Source organism: Oreochromis aureus, linkage group 23 (assembly GCF_013358895.1).
Source record: "Oreochromis aureus strain Israel breed Guangdong linkage group 23, ZZ_aureus, whole genome shotgun sequence".
In the NCBI taxonomy this organism is placed as follows: Eukaryota; Metazoa; Chordata; class Actinopteri; order Cichliformes; family Cichlidae; genus Oreochromis; species Oreochromis aureus.
This window is the reverse complement of record NC_052963.1, coordinates 6970785-6993056: the sequence shown is the minus strand read 5'-3', so window position 1 is coordinate 6993056 and position 22272 is coordinate 6970785. Positions and strand designations below refer to the sequence as shown.

The window sequence follows — 22272 nt, the reverse complement described above, 5'->3', positions numbered from 1 at the left end:
TCTACTTTTTAATTGTTTTTTTATTAAAAAATTATTTTGTTGCAGAATTAATTTGTAGTATAAAACAAACCATTATAGTATACCGTTCTAGATTACGTTGGCCCACTAAATCACTAGTGGAAAATGTTGCCATAGAAGCATAAGGAGTACAATGATGCTAATAGAGACAGGAAGAGGAAATGGTGAGATTCTGCTTCTGTTCTCACATCCCCTTTAACCCATGTCCACACTAGTTCAGAGCTCACACTGCCTTTAAAAAAAAAGCTTCTTATGCATCATCCGAACAGCAGCGCTTTGTAAATTCACGTTTATTTTATTCATTTGTTGCTCTCAGTGAGCGTAAAGCTGATCTCTAGATAAGTCTTATCAAATGTTTTTGTTTTATTGAGCCAAAAAAGCAAAGGAGCGTGAAGAAAGTTCACACTGAGGATGAAAATGTGTGGCCCAAACAGGAGCCAGCGGACTTTAGCTGAAAACTGCCTCCTGCACAGGCCTCAGTTTTGGAGGTTTAATGTGGGGTTTGGTGGGTAATAAACTTTATGTGAAACAAAGCTCCTTGAAAGTATGCAAAGGTGCGCTGGTGACATTCATCCCACAGGTGTGTGATGGGAAGCAGTGTGTGGAGTAGATCGATCACAGAGAGGCACACCCTCTCCTTTATAACGTTTGTGTAGATTATTGTAATATTATACATACTTTTCTTTTTCTTTTTCTTCTTTTACATAATTTGAGCTATTTTCAAAAATCTTGCAAGATACAAGTTATTAAACCTTTCATGTGGGCAAGAGCGATACCCATGTGCCATATTTGTACCTCCAAACAGGAATCTGGTGGGAACACGGGGTACGGAACAAGAAAAATGCAGTCTTTCTGAAACCCCACAGAGATTTAATTAGAAAAAAACACACATGCTGGGAGCTTACAGAGGGGGAGGTGCTCCATGTTCATTACATCCTTCTCCAGAGAGGATATCTACTCAGAGCCTGAACACTGGTGTCAGAAGCGCTTCCTTGTGTCATGAAAAATTCATGCGTGATAAGGTCTGTCTGGCTGAAATGTTGCAAATAGAAATAACTGTGAGCTCATTAAATGCAGACAGTGACCGAGACAAGGTTACAGCAAAGGTCCCTTAAAAGAAACCAATCATTATATCTCCTCATTTTCTATCTTATGTGTGCTGTTGGACATGTTGAATGTTTATATTAAGCATGGCCAACACGTTAAATAAGAAGGTCAGTTTATATACATATATACTCCTCTAAATGCTCCATTTCAAACTGTATTTTTCTACTCTTGGCTCTACATGACATTAGTAATATCAAATACAGAAGCCCCATTTACCCACTGTTCAACCCAACTCTTTACATGTTAGAAGAAAGTTGTCTCAAAGATAGGAAAGTGAGCAAAAATGAAAAAGGTGGAGATGAACTGGAAGGGTGGCACCAAGGCTCACTATACAATTATGCTCCTATTAGCTGTTTGCCAGACGACACCCCCGGGCAACAGAAATATTAAGTCTTGTGTGATTTGTGTGAAACGAAAACATGTCACAGGTTATTTGGGAGCAGTTTAGAGTCGGGGGAGCTGTGAGTGCTGCGCCCAGTGTTGACCAGGATTAGGGATGGGTACCGGTATCCGGTGCCATGATGGCACCGGTTCTGACATAAACGGTAGTAACCAGACCGAAAAGCAGCCCACATTTCGGTGCTTTATTTTCCTGAGATGTCATACACTTTGGATTCTAGCCAATCATTTTACCTTTGCAAGCGTAGTAGGCGGGCCCAGGTACGTACGTTCTTTTAGAGCAGAGCTACAGATTAAAAATGCCCAAGGCGAAGCGATCAAAAGTCTGGCTGTACTTCACAGCAAAAGATGCAAACTCAGCAGCCTGCAACAAGTGCTTTAAGCTGATACTGTGATACTGTCAAAGGAGGTAACACCTCAAATCTGATGAAACACCTGGCGACGCATAGCGTTTTTTTTTTTAAAGCCGAGAAATGCACCGTGTTTGATAGCTTGCTGCGAGACCTCACACCGGCACATCTACTGCGGGTGTGGTGCCTGTTATCGGACCTGGAGTTAGCAACATCCCCCAAAAACCTGGAGAGGAGAGTCCTGGCCCCTAGCCCTGTCAGCGTAGCAGAAATGATGACGGATGATGATGGCAGCAGCAGCCGTTCTCCTCTGCGTGAGTAGCTTCATGTTGTTCGTGTGTAATTTACGTTGAGTACGCTAATCACGTTATTACATTAATGCATGTAAGGTGAACTAGCAAACACCGTCGTAGTTACATGCGGCTGTCTTCTTGTTTGATGGCAGATACTCCCTTCACCCTGGCCAAAAAGGCTAAAATGACCAAAGAAAAAGTGGAAAACAGTTAAACATGAGAGGTTTTTTGGACAAAGTTTGTGTTTTTTCCATTGATTAAGCACTGCTTCCAGCCAAGAGTGATACCATATATGCCCTATAGCTGCAGAAAAGGCTAACATTGTTATCTTTTACAAAAACAGTTAAACATGAGAGGTTTTTGGACAAAGTTTGTGTTTTTTCCATTGTTTAAGCACTGCTTCCAGCCAAGAGTGAGACCATATATGCCCTATAGCTGCAGAAAAGGCTAACATTGTTATCTTTTTACAAAAAAACAGCTGAACATGAGAGGTTTTTGGACCAATTTTGTGTTCTCCATTCTTTAAGCACCGGCACCGTTTCAAAAGTACCGGTTTGGTACTGGTATCGGATAAAACCTAAACGATACCCATCCCTAACCAGGATTATGAAAACTGAGGTGGAAATGAGTAGATCTCTTTAATAAAAATCTTACTCTAGCGATCGTAGCTGATCATATGTCTGTTAATCAACATGCATGAATGTACTGTATAAATTGCCTTCAGTTCCAGGATTATCAGCATCTGTATAGCTTTATGGATTTGTTTTATAACACTTAAATGTTTTAACACATGAGCAAACTAAACAAGTGCAGCAGGCATGACAAAAATCGCCTATAGTTATATTTGTTTTTCCTAAGTGGCCAATAACCTAAAGTTTCAAAAGCATTTTTTTTCTTTTATATTGCATTGAGTCCTTGGCTCTGTAACAGTGATGAGTAGCAAACCTCTACTCATTAATAGTAAACTGGCTGTTTTTCATTTGGCTGTGTGTGACCTCTGAAAAGCACACGGTAGCAGGTGGCTCATCTGACCTCGAGGTCGAGCACGGCTGCACGTGAAACAGTGAGGGAGGTCCTGGGGAACAAAAGACCTGGATGTTAAAAATTATTTTGTTTTTATAAGAGCCACGGTTGATTTTTGAGACCTGAAATAAGATGGCTAGACTTCCTTTGAGAGAGCTGTTTCTATAGCAACCCATAGCTGGAGGAGTAGAAATGCAGACCCAAGCAGCTGAGAGTGACCGAATGCCCCCCCTTAATCTTTTTCCATTCATTCACACACACACACACACACTATACGATCGAGCTGTGTGTCGGTGTCCGCTCCTGGCAGGTCAATGTTAAGAATGTAATGGCAATACAGTTTCACCAAGGAGCAATGAACAGGCAGTAATGATACCATTAACGTTCAGTAACTCAATATTAATTGTAACTGTAATAATAAAAGTAAAAATGATACATTTAGAAGATTTATAATATATTAAAGAGGAAGGATTCTTCTGTAACGCGTCTAGGTTTAATTAAAAACATCAATGAGTGATTATTGCGTTTACCTTGACTTACAGCAGCAGCGCGCTACATTAGTCGGTTTTCCTATTTCACAGCATTCAGCGTGTAAGAGAGCATTTGATGAGACAGAAGGGAACATGGAGAAAGGTGAGAATGAGTGGGCTGTACAGAGAGGGAGAGCTGCAGCCCCTTGGCGGCAGATCAGAGGACATGGTGAAGAAAGACGAATCGCACCGCGCTGACAGGGAGAGAGACACAAACGCACACACGGAGCTCACAGAAGCAGCACAGTCGGAGCACTCTAACCCTTGTAGGCTCATAAGCAGACAGCATTGTGATTCCCCTTCTATGATAATCCGGTTGAGTCGAACATTAAAGCTGAATACGAAGTTTGAGGGAAGAGATGGGCTGGGTTGGAAACATTTTTTATTGCGGTTATTAAATTGACTTCTCCTGTCACAGATGTTTTATTAAATTAGGCTCAAGACATTTCCAGAAGGTGGGAGCTGTTATTGCTTTTCTTTGTTGATCTGCAGTGTTAAATATTCAGTTTGCCATTTGTAGTATTTTGCAACTGGAAAAGCAGTACATCCTGAAAAGAAACAATACTTAGCAGCTAAATTCATGCATTTGGTGCTGAAATGTACTAAAATTCATAAAATTTTGGTACACATGATAAAATACTTTAACTAAGCCTGGGTCTGTATTTCAAAGAAACAAAAATTTAGAAATTACTCAGTTTTCTGATAAACAGTTTTTATACTTTTTATACAGTATATATAATTACATTTTCAAATACAGATATAGTAGAAAACAGTGTTACCATTCAAATACAAATATATGATACAATTCATGAATGAATTAACTTTAGTACCACTGCAATGAATGAAGGCTAGGCTACGATTTATTTTTTTATGAACAGATTTTTCCACCTCCGGCCTTCAGGCCCCATGTATGACACTTATCTACTTATATATTGCAAAGTAAAGACCCTACAATAATACAGAGAAAACCCCAACAATCAGATGACCCTGTATGAACAAGCATTAGGCGACAGCGAGAAGGAAAAACGTCCATTTAACAGGTAGAACCCTCCTACAGAACGAGGGATACGGGACAACAAAGAATACCCATTTTGGTTCAAAATAAAAATTCAACCTGACCATCAGCTGGACGTCCTCTGTTAGTAGTGTGGCAAAGAGGTTAATAAAACCAATAAAAGCCATGGCTGTGTACCTACAACGCTAGCAGAACTAACACACACACACACACACTGTGTATACAGTATTATATTTGAGGAGCAGACAGACAATTAGAACGCAGTCTTTAATAATTCTTTAATAATGTTTGTCTACCCTAGATTGAAATTTGATTTCAATCACTGAAATTGTGAAGCAGTGGCAGTTGATAATTCAACCAGTGAGAAGATTTGATTTGTCAGCTCTGTGATTTAAAGAGATCAGTGAAGCTGGCAGGGTCATTTGTCATTGTATGTCCTGGTTTTATAAAAGTAAAGAGGAAGCACGCATTGAATATTGACACTCTCTGCTTCCACAAACATTTACAGGAGAAGTGTTTCATTTAGACAGCACAAGGACAGAGCAGGAGAACACACAGAAACCATAAATAAATCAGTAAATTATAGTAGCTTCATTTGGTTAACAAGGAGAAATGTATTACCCAGCACCATATCCATACTGAATGTGAGTGCCTTTCTTAGCCAGGAATTAGCTTAAACTCCTCCCAGTAGCACCTATTTTGTTCCCTGCACCCTTTTGTGCTTTAAATTTATGGAGAAATGGTGTTCCCCTGTGCCTTGAGCTACCATGTACAAGCCTTTAATAGCACCCATTGAAGCATGTGATAGGTACAGGTGTTTCTATCACAGCAGGGCAAACAAGGATATTATAGCCGCGGTGTCTCTGTTTGCTTTTTTTATGATTATTATTATTAGTCCTCCTCTACAGGACTTGAAATTCAATGCTTTCTCACACACCAGTCCAGGCTGAAACACTTGGATGATTAACGCAGAGCCTATACACACAGCTGGGGTGGCAGTCATGTAGCACCTCCTCTACTGTCTCACAATCAAAAACATGCTCCGTGTGGTGGAACCACCAGATTCCTCCAGTAGATTAGAGACTGCTCTGCCTAATGGGGCATTGCAGGGTATTGAAGTGTAATGACCTTTCCTGACTGCACTCCAAGCATCTCTGGATGCAGATTTATCACCAGCATTCCTGTGGCTATTCCTTCAGTGTCTGTCAAGGTAGCTATTGAATTTTCCAGATTGAAGGTATGAAGGACATGAAGGTAGCAGCACCAAATGAGCCAACACACTGGTGATCGAGCCTTTTGCCCCACTGATAAAAGTATTCCAGTGTTTATATTGTGCTTTAATATTTGTCACAGCAATGGTTTCAAAGCATTTAAACGTTGTGAAATCATCACAAGAGAAGCAGTGTTTGTAAGCGTTGCACCTGCCGCCGTTGTTAACCACACATGCGTCTACAATAGGAAGCGACTGGAGGCCAATTGGAAGTACTAATAGAAGCAGAGGGAGCAGCAATGGTGAGCTGTTAAATTAGTAACTCATCAGGGGTTTGGTATGTACACTATAAGCTAAAAGCACTCACTGGTCTGCTTTCATACTTGTGTGAACCTGAGTAACATCACATTCTTAATCCGTAGGGTTTAATATGATGTGGGCCCCACCCTTCAGCGAAGTGTGTTTATAGGAATTCTTCCAGAAGCACATTTGTGAGTTCAGGAAATGACATTGACAAGTGCTTCCACACCAAACTCTCTCATCCATATCCTTATGGACCTTGCTTTTTGTACTGGTGCACAGTCCTGTCGGAACAGGAAGCGGCCATACTCACAGAGTTGGTATGCTGAAACATTGGGAGTTCTTTCAGTAGAACTAAGGCAGAGGTCATCTGCTGATCAGAAGGTTTAGTAGTTCAGTTCCTGGTTGCTCCCAGTCTGCATGCCAAATATCCTTCAGCAAGATGTTAACCCCAAGTTCTACAAATGTTAGGTAGAAAGCATAGAAATATTGATATTGATATACCTTTATTAGTCCCACAAGGGGAAATTTCTGCTTGTATGAATGGTACCTGATGACTAAAGTCATTGTGTCGGCCACTACATCTGCTTTACATATTTGTTTATGCGATATTTTCTTTTGGGATGTGTGAAAGGGAATCATTGAGCCATCAGCAGATGTGATACTGAGCTCGACTCTGTGTCCTCCCTGAAGTGACTCTGTGGTTGATTTTTAAAACATACAGTGACAGAGATAAGGTTAGATAGATTTTTGCAGCACCATGTACACATCACGCTTAAACTGCAGCCTTTCTCTGAGGCTCAGTATATCACTGCAGTATGTGTGTTGAATGGGTCTGAGTGTTGTGGAGGGAAATGATTTTTCCCGTCTCTCTGAAGTGATTTTTTTTTTTTACTTTATTTTATTCTTTGCTTTGATTGACAAGCTTGCAGTTTTGGGGGCCCCCAGAGTCTGTCAGTTGGAAATAATTTCAGATTGGGGAGGGGGCCGATCTGAGGTGCGTTTGATGTTCGATGTTGAAGGCAGTTTGATGGTCATGTAAGTCGAACCGCGTGCATCTGTCTGCATTCTGATGAGGCTCAAGCTCCCCGCGCCTCTTCAGGTTACTGCTCGACTCAGTCTGCTCTTTTTTCTTTAACTTGAGACCTGAGAACAAAATCAAGTTTAGGAGGACTATATACAGTTGTGTACATGTATTTCAATGATTTTCTTTGTTAAACATGTCAGACCACTGTATTTAGCTCAGTGTTTTACCAGTTGAAATAATCTTCCTTTTTATCCTATAGCTGTCTGGAAAAAAATTTTAACTTCTACCTTTACGAAACCTCTTCTGATTGGCTGCCTCTTTGTAAATAGGTTTGTAGAGATGTCGCGAGCCAAGAGTAGAAAAAACAGCTCTAAAGCCTGAGCTTTTTGGCTTACAGAGATCACTTGTACTTACACCGGCCTTATTTTTTATCCATGTTTAATATAAGCCACTGTTCTAACTGTGTATGCGTATGAAAGGAAACAAATAAAAGCATAATAGATTCTCTTTAAACCAAAAATGTGTGTCGGTCTGCTGTTCTCCGATTCTGTGTCGCTCACGCTGTCTGCTTCCATCCCTGGACACTCATCCCTCAGCCGACAGAAAGCAGCAGCCTCCTCTCCTGTTTCCTCTTTGAGCCAAGGTTTACAAATTCCCTCTGATTTACAAGGTCATAAAACGCACCTCCTCCTCCTCCCCCTGCTTCAATCAGCCTCGCCAGCTCAGGCAGTTATTTTATAACTCCCCGAGCACGTGCTCCTGTACAAGGCCGCCGCAATCGATCCGCTCCCTGGTTTCATGTTGCATGTCGCACGCGCTCTGAAACCTACACATATACGTACAGTACGGACGGGTGCCCATCACTCTGCTCGCCCAAGTGCACGCACGCTGTCAGAGGGGGAAGACTTTGAGCCTGTTAGTGCTCTAAAGTCGTAACTTCTTTGTAATTCACAGCGTGCTGACAGCTGAGACAGGATCACGAATAGAAGTTGACATAATATCATTACAGGAAAGCAAAGCCAAGGAAATCCACGATAAATCAAAAAAAAATGGTGATCCACTTTGCAGTCATGCTCCTCTAGCTCGTTGTTTTTTTTAATGTTCTTCATGCTCTAGAAGACATCTGGATAGTAAGTATAAAGCTTAGTGTGGCCTGAAGGGCCGCAGCAGTCGACTGTGTATTCATCCTCCGCATACAATCAGGGTTACTGGAGCAGTCCCCATTTATTTAAAAAAAAAAAAAAAGCTCACATCCTGCTGCCTTCAGACTTCTTCCTTTTATTGTGTGTGGATTTTTTTTAAGTTGCATATTTGCAAATCACTCTTAGAGATGACGCAACCTGTCACACACTTATTTTACAGCATGTATACTTACCCCATGCTTACAGGAATGACAAATAGGGAAGTAACCGCTGGGACATCACAAATCAGTTTGGTGTTTTGAAGCTGAGCATGATGAGCGAGGGGCAGATGTGACTGAAGACCAGGGACAGTGCGCGACCGTAGGCTAACAGCTTGGCACTTACACTTTAACACTGTAGGCATGCACTACAGGATTTTATCCTTGTTTTTAACTCTAGTGGGGACCATCAGCTACAAAATTTAGACGAACTGAACTGATTATGCACTGAGTGTGAGAACCATTGCGTCAACCCCTGCTGGCTGTTAGAAACAATGCACGTTTAAGGCAATTAGCTTTGGTTTCACAGCTCATACAGACAGTTAAACCATGTTTTAACCATGTTTTAGTCACGCAAGAGCTATCACTGTTGCACATTGACTTACTGAACACACTGAGAGACTTGGTGCATTTGAGGGTTTTTTGAGTTTTATTGTGTTTTGCAGTCTTGCTGTTGTGTAAAAGTTGCAAGAGTCTTTTTTTATTATAGGGTTTGTTGGTCATAAAAAAAGACGTGACTGCCAACCGACTGCAATAATATTCAGAGTATTAGTTTATGAACATAACATCAAAAAGTCTGCTTTTAAAGTAATCCTAGGTCTTTTAGTCAGTCAGTGCACCATAAACTGATCTAAAAGTAAAAAATATGTTGGCAATGTACATATTTAAAATATTGATGTGAATCACCAGACTGCATTAAGCTTATTTCGGTTATTGCTTTAAATAAGGCAAACTTGTAAAATATCAGAGTTATAGACCAGCAGTTTCTTTGCTCGTCTTTTTTTCCTTAGCGTCATCTGAGCTCCTGCAGCATCGCGTTAGAGTTTCAACGCAATGTTTTGCTTCCTCTTCAGATACCTACCAGTAACCTTGATTAGTAAAGGCCTTCTCACTCACTCCCACTCACACAGGCATGCACGCACACAAATCCTAGCTCAGCTCTCCTGAGTGAGGAGATTACAGGATAGTGATTTCACCTTCTAATTAGGACTTCATCTCTCTCTCTCACACACACACACTCACACACACACTCACACATACACACACACATACAGGCTGCTTTAGTTACAGCAGGCTGGCTGGAGGCATCTGATAGCCAGGCCTCCAGGGACCCTGACGAGCGACTACCTGAAATTTAAGCCCCAAAAGGAAGTACTGTGGGAGACACACACACAACAGCACGGAGCAGGAACAGATCCTGGAGGTAGAACAGATTCAAAGGCAGGCTCGTGTGTAGGATATCTGATTTAAACGTATACTTCTAACAACAGTGAAGCCTTGCCTCTCCATGAGTGTTAAAGCTCTTGTAATCAATAATGTTCCATTATAGGTGTGTGTGTGTGTGTGTGTGTGTGTGTGTGTGTGTGTGTGTGTGTGTGTGTGTGTGTGTGTGTGTGTGTGTGCGCGCACACTGGTAATTGTGGCTTCATGTCACGGTGGAGAAGAGTGGCAGCTTTCATCTGCACTGCCTCCCTGAAGGGTTCTACCTTAAGAGCGCTCAGCTGCACTGTACCTCGCTCCCACAGGGCTCAGTGCTTAGAAGGCACAGGATACAGTTAAAAACATATTTTGCACTTCAGTTCAGCATTTTATGTTCGAGTGTTGCTGGGTTATACAACAGTTTTGTCCTTGTTTTTAAAAGTCAAACACCTGCTGCGGGTTTCTCTGTGGGGGAAACTTAAATATTATAGCCGAGAATAAAGAGTAATTTGCAGAACCATGTCAAAAGCAAGTCCAGAAAACTTTAGACTGGGAGTTTTATAAGAGCCCATTTTGCTAATTCACATGTTGCTGTGTCTTCTGTTCATCATTAGCTAACACATGTCCTTTTAGCACCTTTTGCATATCTAAATCTGCAAACAACAATCTGATGTGACTTAGTGACAGTGGGGAGGAAGAGCTTCCTTTTTAACAGGAAGAGATCTTTAACAAGGCTTAGGGATGATCTACCATGATACCTTTGTGGGCTGCATGTCGGTCTACTTGACATTAGTTTGTAGAGAGGCATGCATCTGATGTCAGTCTTCTATTGCTCTGAATGAACTGAGAAAAGTTCAGTTCAGTTTTATTAATGTAGCACTGAATCACAACAACAGTATGCTTTATACTGAAAGGTAAAGACCCTACAGTAATCCAGAGAAAACCCTAGAGAGAGGCAGAGATGAATAATAACTGATTAAATGCAAAGTAATTTACAAACACAGAGTGAAAACCACTTTGAATGCTGTTTATTGTGAGGCGGCACTGCTTCCTGTCATATTCGTCTTCTCTTCAAACCTGTGTGAAATATCTATAAACCGCAAACTCTTTATGCTGTCGGTTTGATTCAAAACAAAATAACATGTGTGAAACGACGCCAACCAAATAGTTAAACCTCGTTCCAGTGTTGAGAATCTGTAGTTCAGGCCAGCTTTAACATCTGTGAGTTTGGTTAGTTGTTATGATGTTGCTGCAAGTTGCTAGTTACTAATTACCAAAAAGGAGCTGACACATCCTGAATTGCAGTGCCTTGTATTTGTCTCAAGTTAAAAACAAAACATGGTCCTACATTTACCACAATGCCATTGGATAGCAGTAGCTGTTTGTCTTTAGAACTCCTTTCCTGCATTGTAACATTGCTAAAAAGAAAATGTAACGACACAAAAACACAGACAAACTATGTGTTTGTCTGTTATCAGTAGACGACCCTTTAAATTAGATTAGATTTTTTTTCTATCCATGTTTCACATTTGACCTGATAATCAGTTTGTCAGCATTCCTGTGCAGTAGAAACAGGCCAGGCATGACTTTAGGTGTAAAAGTAGCAGGATTACTTGGTTTTGGGTCTTCTTCTTTAGGAACATAACAGATCAGGTAGACTTTACTAACAACAGATACTGTGTGCACTGATGCTCCTTTTGCAGTGCTATTTTTAGCTGAGCCCACCACTCAAGCCAGATGGTCTGTCGAGTAGCCTGAACAAAAGTTCACCAGGACACGAAATGAAATACTTATACTGATCCACTCAAACAGAAATTGCTATTCTAAGGGCTTCACAGATTTTGTTTCAAGATTATACCAGTTTAACCTAAAAAGGTTGATGTTTGAATGCTGCTTTGAACCTAATTTGAATTGATCTGCTTCATTTCCTCCCCGTCTGTTTTTTAGGACAAGAAGAAGTACCTGGACATCATTCACAGCTACATGGAGGTTCACGGCACAGTACACGGCACCAGCACCGTGCACCTCCCGAGCTACGTTAAGAACCACGGCATCCTCAGCGGCCGAGACCTTCAGTTCCTCCTGAGAGAAACGAAGGTGAGAGATCCTCACTTTAAATCGAAAAATGAGCCTTGAGGGAAATAAAAGTACATGGCTGCAGTTCTTACTAGGTGGCTGTAAAAGCCACAGATCAACTCCCACACAGGCTTACCTGCAGTATATCGAAGAAACTCTGTATCTTTTTTAACTAACCTTGGACTTTTTTATGCGCCGTGACTACAAAATCACCTCTGAATGTTTTTCTTCTTGCTTTATATTTAGTCTGCTTGTCAAAAGAAATTGAAAAAAGAAATATTGAAGCACATATCAGTGCTACAAAAATAAGTCTACAGGCAAGTTGGAGTAAATATTTGATTCTTCTGAGACTTATTGGAGGTTTGGGTGGAAAAAATGTCTTTATGTGAATAGAGGTCTTCTTCTGAAAGAGCCTTGAGCCAAGTGGCTGTGCTTTCTCTGAGCCTGGCCGTTCACAGAGGTACTTCCCCATTCAGGTCATGACTTGTCCCTTCCTCTCACTACTCAAACCACTCGCACTGCCAAAGACAACTACATGGCCATACACACTGTAGCCAGTATGAATTGTTGTGTAGAGCAAGCTCTTCAGAGGCAGTGACGTATGAGAGGCAGGTTTCTAGGTTTTTACGAATGTATGCAAGAATACAACACTTTGTTTTACACCTATTAAAACAAACACTTGTAGGTAAAAATAATAAATAATTCCCAGAAGCTGCAGTCCCCTTTCTGTTGTTAAAGCAGTTTCTTTATATCTATAATTAGCTGTCCACTGCAGTTCTGTCAAGGCTTAAAGTTAAACATTATTAAGGGGATTGCAGCTTTGTGCAGGTTCATCTTTGATATACAATCTAGGTTTTAAACTAGACAGTTTTACCACCGGATTGATTTATCTTGGGACACATTCATTACACAAGTATACCTACTGCCCTACAAGTCTGCTAAAGGTCAGGACACTGCTTCTCACTTGAGCCTAAACCCTGATAGTGTCCATAACTTGCTGCCACACAGAACAGAAATACAAGGATAAGAAGCAGAAATCGATTTCCAGTGAGGTCTGCCATGACCTGTCATGGTTGCTAAGACTGCACGGTCATGAGGGGACGTGTTCTGAACAGTCTGTGGGCCCACTTTGAAAACTTATCCAAAAAATTCCCCCCGAGCTGCAAACTTCTAAAGAGCTACAGAATGAAAATGACAAGATCCTCAGATAGCTGACGGCAACATCCGTTGGAGGTGCAAACTGGCACTAATTCAGCTAAGAATCTCTCTGGCTTCAGTCTTCATCCCTTTCAGGAAAAAATGAGGTGAGGGGAGGCTTCGATTTTCTTTAGCCTCTGAAACTAGATACTTTCCTGTCAGGCAAGGGAGGGACGAGCGGCAGACAGAGAGGAGGGACATCAGAGCGAGACAGCCACAGCTCACGATTCAGTCAGTTATAGAAAAAAAGATGGATATATATCTTAAACTCTTTGTCCTTAGCAGAACTGCCGAGTTGCTTTAGCCATAAAACATTAGTGATTCTGTCCTGAGCACCTGAAACCAAGGATCCGGTGATGTTCGATGCACCGAGGCACAGAAAGACAAAGATGCATTCTGCAGTGGAGCAGATCATTAAAGACTGAAGGCAAACAACGCTCCACCAACAGTGCAGTGAATTATGATTTGCTAGAGCGAGAGCTTTATTAGCAAAGTCTGGCAGGTAAACACACAACAGAACCGGGATATAATATAAACCTCCATATCTTCTCATTACATGCGTTCCTGGCTGGAAACCCATCGGGGAACGGCCAATTAAATCGCACAAAACCAGACATTTCTCCGGCATTCTTGTTTAAGAGTTTACAAGCAAAACAAGAGGCGATGTAGGCACTCGTCCTTTCGTCGCTTAAACAACACGTTTACTGTTACCTGCGAGCAGACTGCCTCAGCTAATTGGCCTCGTGAGGTTTAGCTTTAAAAGTACTCCCGCATTGAGGCGCTTTTGCGAATACGTTGCCTTGTGACATTTGAAGGAAGGGGGGAGGTGTTCAAGCTCCAAATTCCCTGAAATAAACTGTGACGTGCTGCGCTCTATCAGGTGAATAGCGTGGATGATCAAACCGCTGACATGCAGCAAAGCGTTGCAGCGTCATGTTGCAGTATGACAGAGTCAGAGGTTTTTGATGTTTCTCTCTCTGCCTTCTCACAGGCCTGTCTAACTCAACCTGTTAGATTCTCTTCTGCACACACCGTGCTTTCAACAACCAGTTGTATGCTATTGTATGCAGTGTGTGCAAAATAAGAAAGGGTGTTAGTAATACTGTTTGTCTTGCTCCACCATTAATGCCGCTGTAATCAGCATAAAGAGAAAACTCGAACATCCCATGGCAGGTGCTGGGATTAGAAATATCATGAACAAACAGCCTAATTAACTCGCTGGGTCATTAGACTCAGAAGCCACTGTGTTTTTAAGCCCTGCGTGGCAACGGCAGAAATTTGATGTTGTTCCAGCACATTTTGCATAACGACTTTCACTCCAGATACCTCGTTAGCTTAAATTTACATGCTAGTCAAAGGTGCACATAGCAGGTTCTTCTCCTTTGTATATAATCTTGATCTGCCGCTAAGTTCTGCAAGTTACTAAGAGATTGTGGAAGTTGTAGCACCGCTTTATGTTTTGGTTTCTGTTCAGGTCTTTTGGTTAACAGGCGCTCGCTGTTCCAGGGAAAGACAGTTGAAATAATCAGAAATGCAAAACACCTGCTGCTGCTGTGACTAAGAACTAAGACGCTATTGTTGCATGAGATAATGTTGGAAAGTTCAGGTGATGTCTGACATTTAACAGGCACCGTAATGTGAAGAAGAACACATTAAATATCATTTATAGAGCACTTTAATTTCACCAGACAAATTTCACCGCATGTATTTCTCTGATTTTGTTTTTTATGGAAGTTAACCGATCTGACCAATCAGACCACCAACAGTACTGAATATACAATGAATATACAGTGATATAAAGATGGTAAAATAATACTGTTTCACCTCAGACACACAGCTAGACGCAGCTCCGAGTCCAATGACTGACCCAATCTCTCTGAATTGATCACCTCAGATGTGATCCCTACCCTGCCAGCAAGAGTTCAAACTGCCCCACGGAAGAATATCCTGAAATTAGTACAAAAGCGTGCGATACAGCATCAACTCCTGGATCAAACTATGAAATTCTCCCTACTGTTGCCGTCTTCTGAGGATCGGATTAGTGTTTAGAAGCGTCAGGACCAGCTCACCATCGCTTGATGTTGACTCCAGTTTATTTTTGGGTGGATTTTGGCAAAACTTTAGCAAAATCACAACTGTTTCGATGTTATATGACAAATTTGCGTCAAAAATCTTCAATGTGCTCAGTGCATAAAGGTGTTAACCGAAAGCTCAGGCTGATCTAAAGTGTCTGTTAGTCTCCATTTCATCCATGTTGTTTCTGTATGATGTCAAAGAGAGCAGATACTTTAATTACTGACTAAATTCCAAAAGTAGAAATTTTCTTTGGCTGGGAATGATCATGAGAGTTTAACTTTTAGTGTGTGAGCGCGTCACATTTATTAGTAAAAAAAATCCCCTCCCTCCGCCCTCAAACCACATCTGCAAGGTGATACATGATATTTTCATATCTATAGAACTTCTTCACTTTCACACACCCGTTCAAACTGTTTTTCTGATCATTTTGTCAAGGCTTGCAAAAAACCCTGAGGGCGTTTATGCTTCTTCTGAAAGTGTTTAAAACAAACAAGCCAAAAAAAAAAAAAAACTGGTAAAGGAAACAAAAGAAAGTGATCTTTGATATTTAATAACTGCAGGTAACTAGTACTACAGTAAATGCTGTACTTCCCTACAACATTTAAGTGCTTTCAGATGGTTTCTCATTTCTCAGAGTCGACTACTGGTATTAAAAACAGCGATTCTTGGCCCTCATTAACAAGAAGCAATAATTTTAGTAAAATGCAGCTGACATATATAAAATCCAAGGTTTATTTATTTAAGGAAAATATGCATATGTATACCAATGAAATCCATTAAATTTGACCAGATTCTAATTAAATGTAAAGTTTTTGGATGTAGTTGCATTTACAGAACATTTACATGGAGTCAGGTTGCTTAAAGCAACATTTCGAGGATGTTCACACAACAAAAACACATTTTTCATTAACAGCAACTGTACAAAATATACATACAAAAAATACACAATTATTGAAAAAAAAATCAACAGAAATTAATCATAAAAAAATCAGATGTGCTTTATCCATTTAATATCAATATTTTATCATGAGTGCTTTGTTACTGATCAATCATTTCCATTAAGTAACAAAGCACTCATGGTAAAATATTGATACAGCGGGAGTCTGTGTAGAGTTGCTGTCACAGACTCCCGCTTCGCCCTCATGCATATTTGACTGTTAGCATTGATGCTACTTTTTTCCTTCAGATGTTCTGCAGATAATCATTAGTTGGATCCCTCGACTTTAAAGCTGAGCGATGAGAGCAGGAATGAACATGGTGCTGTGTCTTCTCGTGTCGTGGGTGTGTGTGTCCTTTGCATGTGGCAGCTAGCTTATAGATCAAGGCAGGATGTTTCCTCAGGGGTCCAAATCAATGGCAGCTTTCATGTGGAGAGCTGCATGATGTTGAAGTCAGCCTGTCCATGAGCACGAGACTCCAGAGCCATTGTAAACTAATGATGAGATTGTGGGTCAATGTCACAAACTTGTTTTTGTTTTTTAAATCCATTCACATCTAGCTACAATCAGTTTGCAGGCATTAGTCAAAAACTCCCACCTGAGTTATTTAGTGTGTTTAGCTCAGCTCTTCTCCCCCTCTGTTTCCTCTCCCTACAAGTACCAGCTGACTGGTTTGCAGCTTTCAGGAGCCTTTGCATGCATGCGATTAAAGAATGCACGTGCTTTGCTGCCACCTGTTGGCAGAAATATTTCAGTAACACTCACAGCTGAAAGAGCAGAATTCACTGCACAGGTCTGATTATTCATGTGACTACAGGCATACCTCATGACACAGCGCTGCATTGTGCGCTTAAAGAAAGCGTGTGTATGTAACACCGACTCAAACACACAGATAAGCCATTGTGTCAGCCAGCTGGCTCCACTCAATAAGCCACTCAGCTGGCACCCGGCCTCCCCTCTCAGTTTCTCGATTGCTGTCTCACTACTCATGCAGGCGAGCTCCACAAATATTTGCTTTCTTTCCACTCAGGAGAAGAAAAATTGCTTTAAGAACCCTCCACCCGTTTTCACTGTTTACTGAAATAAATGTTTGGGGTCCTGGCTAAGCACAAACAGTGGAGATACTATACCGTAGCATAAACATCCAGAAACTTGCAGAGTCCAGGTCTGTTGGGTTTTGTTGAATGTCACAGTTTTACTTTCAGTGCTGAGAAGCCACTCGTTCCTCATACAGAGCCTTCTCTTTTTTTTGTTTAATATGGAAAACTACATGTTTACCAGGTGGTGAAAAAAATTGTCAGACGGCCCCCTTTGAGCAAGCACATGGCAACAGTAGGAAAGAAAACCCTTTTTTAACAGAAAGAAACCTCCAGCAGAACCAGGCTTAGAGTAGAAAAATTACCTATTTCTGTGTTAGTAATGGCTGATGTGGTGCCAAACAAGCCGAAGAAGCACCTAAAAGCCCAACACACCCAATCTGAGTTTCAAAAGAACGCTAGGTCTAAAGCAAAGGAAGTGAGGATGTATAAAAGTGTCTGATAAGGAGAGCTTGTTATATCTGGTGGAGCTAGATAACTTGCAGGTGTCGCGCTTTCATTTGACGACACGAACAAAAGAGGAAATGACAAAGAGGCTGTTTGACTCAGATACAGATACGCTTGTGTCCTTTTGCCTAAAAGTTCATTTAAAACTTACTATTTGTTCATTATTTGGTGAAATTAGCTGAAAACAAAACTATTCAAGAGGAAAATAAACTTTTTTTAACCATAGAAATGCTGCATTGATTGTCTTTTTCCCTGTCATGAAGGTTAATCGAGTAATATCACTCTTTGGTTGTCTCATGTGGAGCTGCATGTAGTTATTGATAGCTGTGAGCTAAAAATCCCGCCTGTTTAAGTGATCGTAAACATAAACGTTGGTTGAAATGAGTCATTTCAGAGCTGAAAAGCAGTTCTAAGGTGTCTTTGCCAGTTTCCATGATTGTTTACTATCTGATTTGACTGCTGAGCTATTATGTGCCTCCACGTCTAAGATATCAAACTCCTTCAGGCCCGTGGGAGGAGTAAACGTAAGAGTGATGTCTTCATATTATCGCGCTTGTTTTCCCTCCCTTGTTTCATGGCGAAAATGTGCTGCCTCCATCACAATTTGTGCTGATAACAGGAGAGATTTGTTTCTACAAGGCGCTTTCGGCAACTCCTCAACACAGCCAGTAAACTTCGGCGCCCCTCTGCCTCCTCCCACCGGCACCTTTAGTTGTGTTTATTTCAGGACCTGCACACTGCTGTTCACACATGCCTCCTCCTTCCTGTCTGTTAATATCCAGCCTGTGGAGCCTGACGGCCGTGTGTGTTCTCTCCTCTGCAGCTGTTTGTGGGTCTGTCCTTCCCCTACGAGGGTCCCGCCCCCCTGGAGGCCATTGCCAACGGCTGCGCCTTCCTCAACCCCAAGTTCAACCCTCCGAAGAGCAGCAAGAACACAGACTTCTTCAAGGGCAAACCCACCCTGAGAGAGGTGAGAGGAGTGCAGGATTTCTCCCCCACAGCTCGACCCATAACTTTTAAATCATTTGATTTTCCTAACCCCCCACCCCTCTTATTTCTGCTTTGCTGTCTGCAGCTGACCTCTCAGCACCCATACGCCGAGGTGTACATCGGTCGGCCCCACGTCTGGACGGTGGATATCGAGAACTCTGCCGAAGTAGAGAGGGCCATCCGCTCCATCCTCAGCCAGAAGGTAACCGCGGGCGACTGAAAGACGCTGAAATGTGGTGCAATTTCAAAAATGTTATTGCATATTTGTTTCTACAACAAGGACAGAAGCCCCTTAGGTGCTGCACAGACACACGAGCTTTCGGCAATACTGCTGCATTAGCTGCAAACATCTAACTAAATTCGCTGCACATTAAACAAGCTTTAACTGACAGGCTTTAAAACCATAAATGAACTTAAATCCAAACACAACAAGTCATCCTCAAATTCCCTTTTAGGCCCTTCGTCCTCGCTGGGTTTCAGCACTTTTCACCTTCATTTCTTGCCGGTCTCTGGCTCCTGGGTGTTCAGTCAATAATTGCAGTGAGTCTCTCATCATGAGCTGACAGATCTGACGCGCCTTCTTCTCAACCTGCTTCCTTCTTTATTTTTTCTTTCAGTTACTCTTTTTTTTTTTACCCCCCTTATCAAGTTAAATGTCAGACCTTTTCTCTTTTTTTTTCTCCACCCGAGCCACTGTCTGAATCTCAGAGGACACAACATTCACCTGATCTGCATTGCAGCGCAGGCACTTCCCAAAGGTGTGCTTTTTCCGGCTTCATCCTCTGACACTATTCTTTCATTTTCTTCACTTGTGAAATTCTTGTGCTTGTTTTTTTAAGCTGCCAGGCTTCTCTCTTAGGCATCACCACTTTTTCCACAGTACACCTCCAGGGAAATTTCCATATATAGTGAATGTTCTAAATGATGGTGGTTCTAATATATAGCACCAAACCACAACAACAGTTGCTTCAAGTTGCTTTACATTGCAAGGTAAGGACCATATTGTAATACAACAAAATGTAGAAAACCCCAACAGTCATATGACCCCCTATGAGCAAGCACTTTGGCGACAGTGGGAAGGAAAAACTCCCTTTTAACAGGAAGAAACCTCTGGCAGAGCCAGGCTCAGGGAGGGGCGGGGCCAAATGCTGCGACCGGTTGGGGTTGAAGAAAAAAAAAAGTTAAATGAGCTTCAGTGTTCGCTTGTTTGTTGTACAGACCGTCTTGCTGCTCTACATAAACATGATTGATTCCAGCAGTGTCACAGTTAGTGAAATGGACCTGAGTTGATGTGTCAAGTGATTGTAACATAAAACCTCCTGTGTCTGGGAGGTCCAGTCTCTTTATTAGTATTCCTGCTACAATTGCAACATGAGGACAAAAGTGCACTCTAAGCCACTCAGAGAACAGATTGAAAAGTAAAAGTCAGGACGTGGCTACACAAAGATTTCCAACTGCTGGGACGATTTGTCCAATTGAGGTTCTTTGGCCTGATGAGACAGAATTTGAGCTTTTTGGCCATTAGACTAGATGCTGTAGCATCTAATCTAATAGACATCCCCACAAATACACCAGCTCCACTGTGAAGCATGGCGGAGGCAGCATCATGCTCTGGGGGTGCTTTTCAGCAGCGAGCCCTGGAAGGCTTGTAAAGGCAGAGAGGAACATTAATGCAGACAAATATGCACCGAAGCACAGAAATGATTTACAGACAACAAGGTGAATGTTCTGGATTGGCCCAGATCTCAGTCTGATCGAGAACTTGTGGCTGGACTTGAAAAGAGTGTGAGTGAGCTTTTTTTATTAACGTTATTGCCTCCAATCCCTTTGCTGTGGTATTTGGTGTAAAGAGGGAATGAATTTGTTTACTGAATATAAATGTGGACAGCTGCTTTCATAGATTTCTTATATGATCAGCTGCAGTGAATTAATCTGAATAATTCAAATCTTCATAAGTTAAAAAGCAAGTGTGCCTCACATGTCTTAACATGGAGTAAAAAAGAGGGTGTGATTGTGTAAATGGCTGACCGGAGTCATTAAGGAAAACCTTGTTGGAGCCGCAGGAGGATTGATGGAGATATCGTGTTCCGTCTCCTGATCCAGGCCCATGCATATTTAAAACCGGACTCAGGACCTCGTTGTGTTGTTGTACTCTGCTGAGCTGGTCAGAACAATGCCTGTGTTCACTGAACGAGCCCACAGAGCCTCATATGCTCCGTGATCCGTGGCGAGACGCAGCCTACCAGGCTCCGGCTCTCCTCCTGCTCCCCCCCTCCCTTCCCCTTTCCTCATCCTTGCTTCCTCCCAGCAGCCAAAGGCTGAGAGGGAGCACGGAGCGACTTAGTTCAGCAACAAAGGCTGTGGTTGTTGGTCGCCCCCCGTTTGAAGTTTCCTTCAGCAAATCGGAGAGTGTGCGGAGGCGGACAGCGGCGCAAAGATCAGACAGCGAGCTAACGCTTCACCAGGAGGAGCTCTCTGAGCGTCTTCATATAGAAACACGTCGAGCAGAGTTTACAAGCTCCCTCGCCCTGCACGTGTTTCAACAGTCTGTGTTTTGTGTTATTCAGATTGAGCCCTACCTGCCCTATGAGTTCACCTGTGAGGGGATGCTGCAGAGAGTGAACGCCTTCATCGAGAACCAGGTACTGCCTCTGCAGAGCGCCTCTCCATCTTTTCCACGTGCACACAAGTCAGAATGAAACCATGTCGGGGCTTTGATTCATGCCACCCTCAGCTGGGGTTGGCGTCCCCGGGGCCGTATAGATTTGAAAAAGCTGCAAGTTCAGCTGCTGCTGATTAAAATTCAAAGATTAAAGCCTGTCGAAATAACTCAACATAAGCATTTACAGCAAGTAGACATCAAAGCAAAATGAAATATGAGAGGAAGTAGAAGCTATAAGAGCGATCAAAACATCCCATGAAATGAACAAAATCTACAATAAAGATGAATTTAGTGAAGTTTGACAGGTACGCCAACTCCTTTCTGTCATCTCCCTGATCATTTCCTGTTATCTTCAAATTAAAGGTATAACATGCCAACAAAATGCTTTTATTCAGATTAATTTTGCTCTTATTTTCTGTCATATTGTGTTACAATGTTGGAAGATCATATTAAAGACGGACATGTTTTTTAAATAATGAGGTCGGCACGTGTACAAAGAATACTACACGTTTAATACTACACCCGCCCACCTCCTGTTTAAACCTTCTGCTTGCATGTGGCGACCAATCATATGAAAGTTAGTTTAAAGAGCGGCAGAGCTAACTTATTTTTACTTTCTTTGCATAAAGCATACAGATATTACAGAGTTATAGTTTTTTTTCCTTTTCTTTTTTCCTCCTCTTTGCACTCCTGTTGTTTAACATCATGTTGTGTCCTCAGGACTTCTGTCACGGTCAGGTCATGTGGCCTCCCCTCAGCGCCCTGCAAGTGAAGCTTGCAGAGCCCGGGCACTCCTGCAAGCAGGTCTGTCAGGAGGAGCAGCTCATCTGTGAGCCCTCCTTCTTCCAGCACCTTAACAAGGATAAAGACCTGACCAGGTGGGACACACACTTTGTCTTAATATTAGTGGCCACCAGG

At 41.9% G+C, this 22272-nt stretch overlaps 1 protein-coding gene across 6 annotated transcripts in view; it reads left to right on the top strand.

Moving 5' to 3' along the window:
- mgat5 (alpha-1,6-mannosylglycoprotein 6-beta-N-acetylglucosaminyltransferase) overlaps window positions 1-22272 on the top strand; it is a 114194-nt gene that overhangs the window by 89776 nt on the left and 2146 nt on the right. For all 6 annotated transcript variants that reach the window (XM_031757826.2, XM_039607557.1, XM_039607558.1 and 3 more), the window contains 5 exons: window positions 11819-11968; window positions 18526-18672; window positions 18778-18894; window positions 21260-21334; window positions 22075-22232. In XM_031757826.2, coding sequence (XP_031613686.1) covers window positions 11819-11968; window positions 18526-18672; window positions 18778-18894; window positions 21260-21334; window positions 22075-22232 — 647 coding nt within the window. The remainder of the gene's footprint in view (window positions 1-11818; window positions 11969-18525; window positions 18673-18777; window positions 18895-21259; window positions 21335-22074; window positions 22233-22272) is intronic.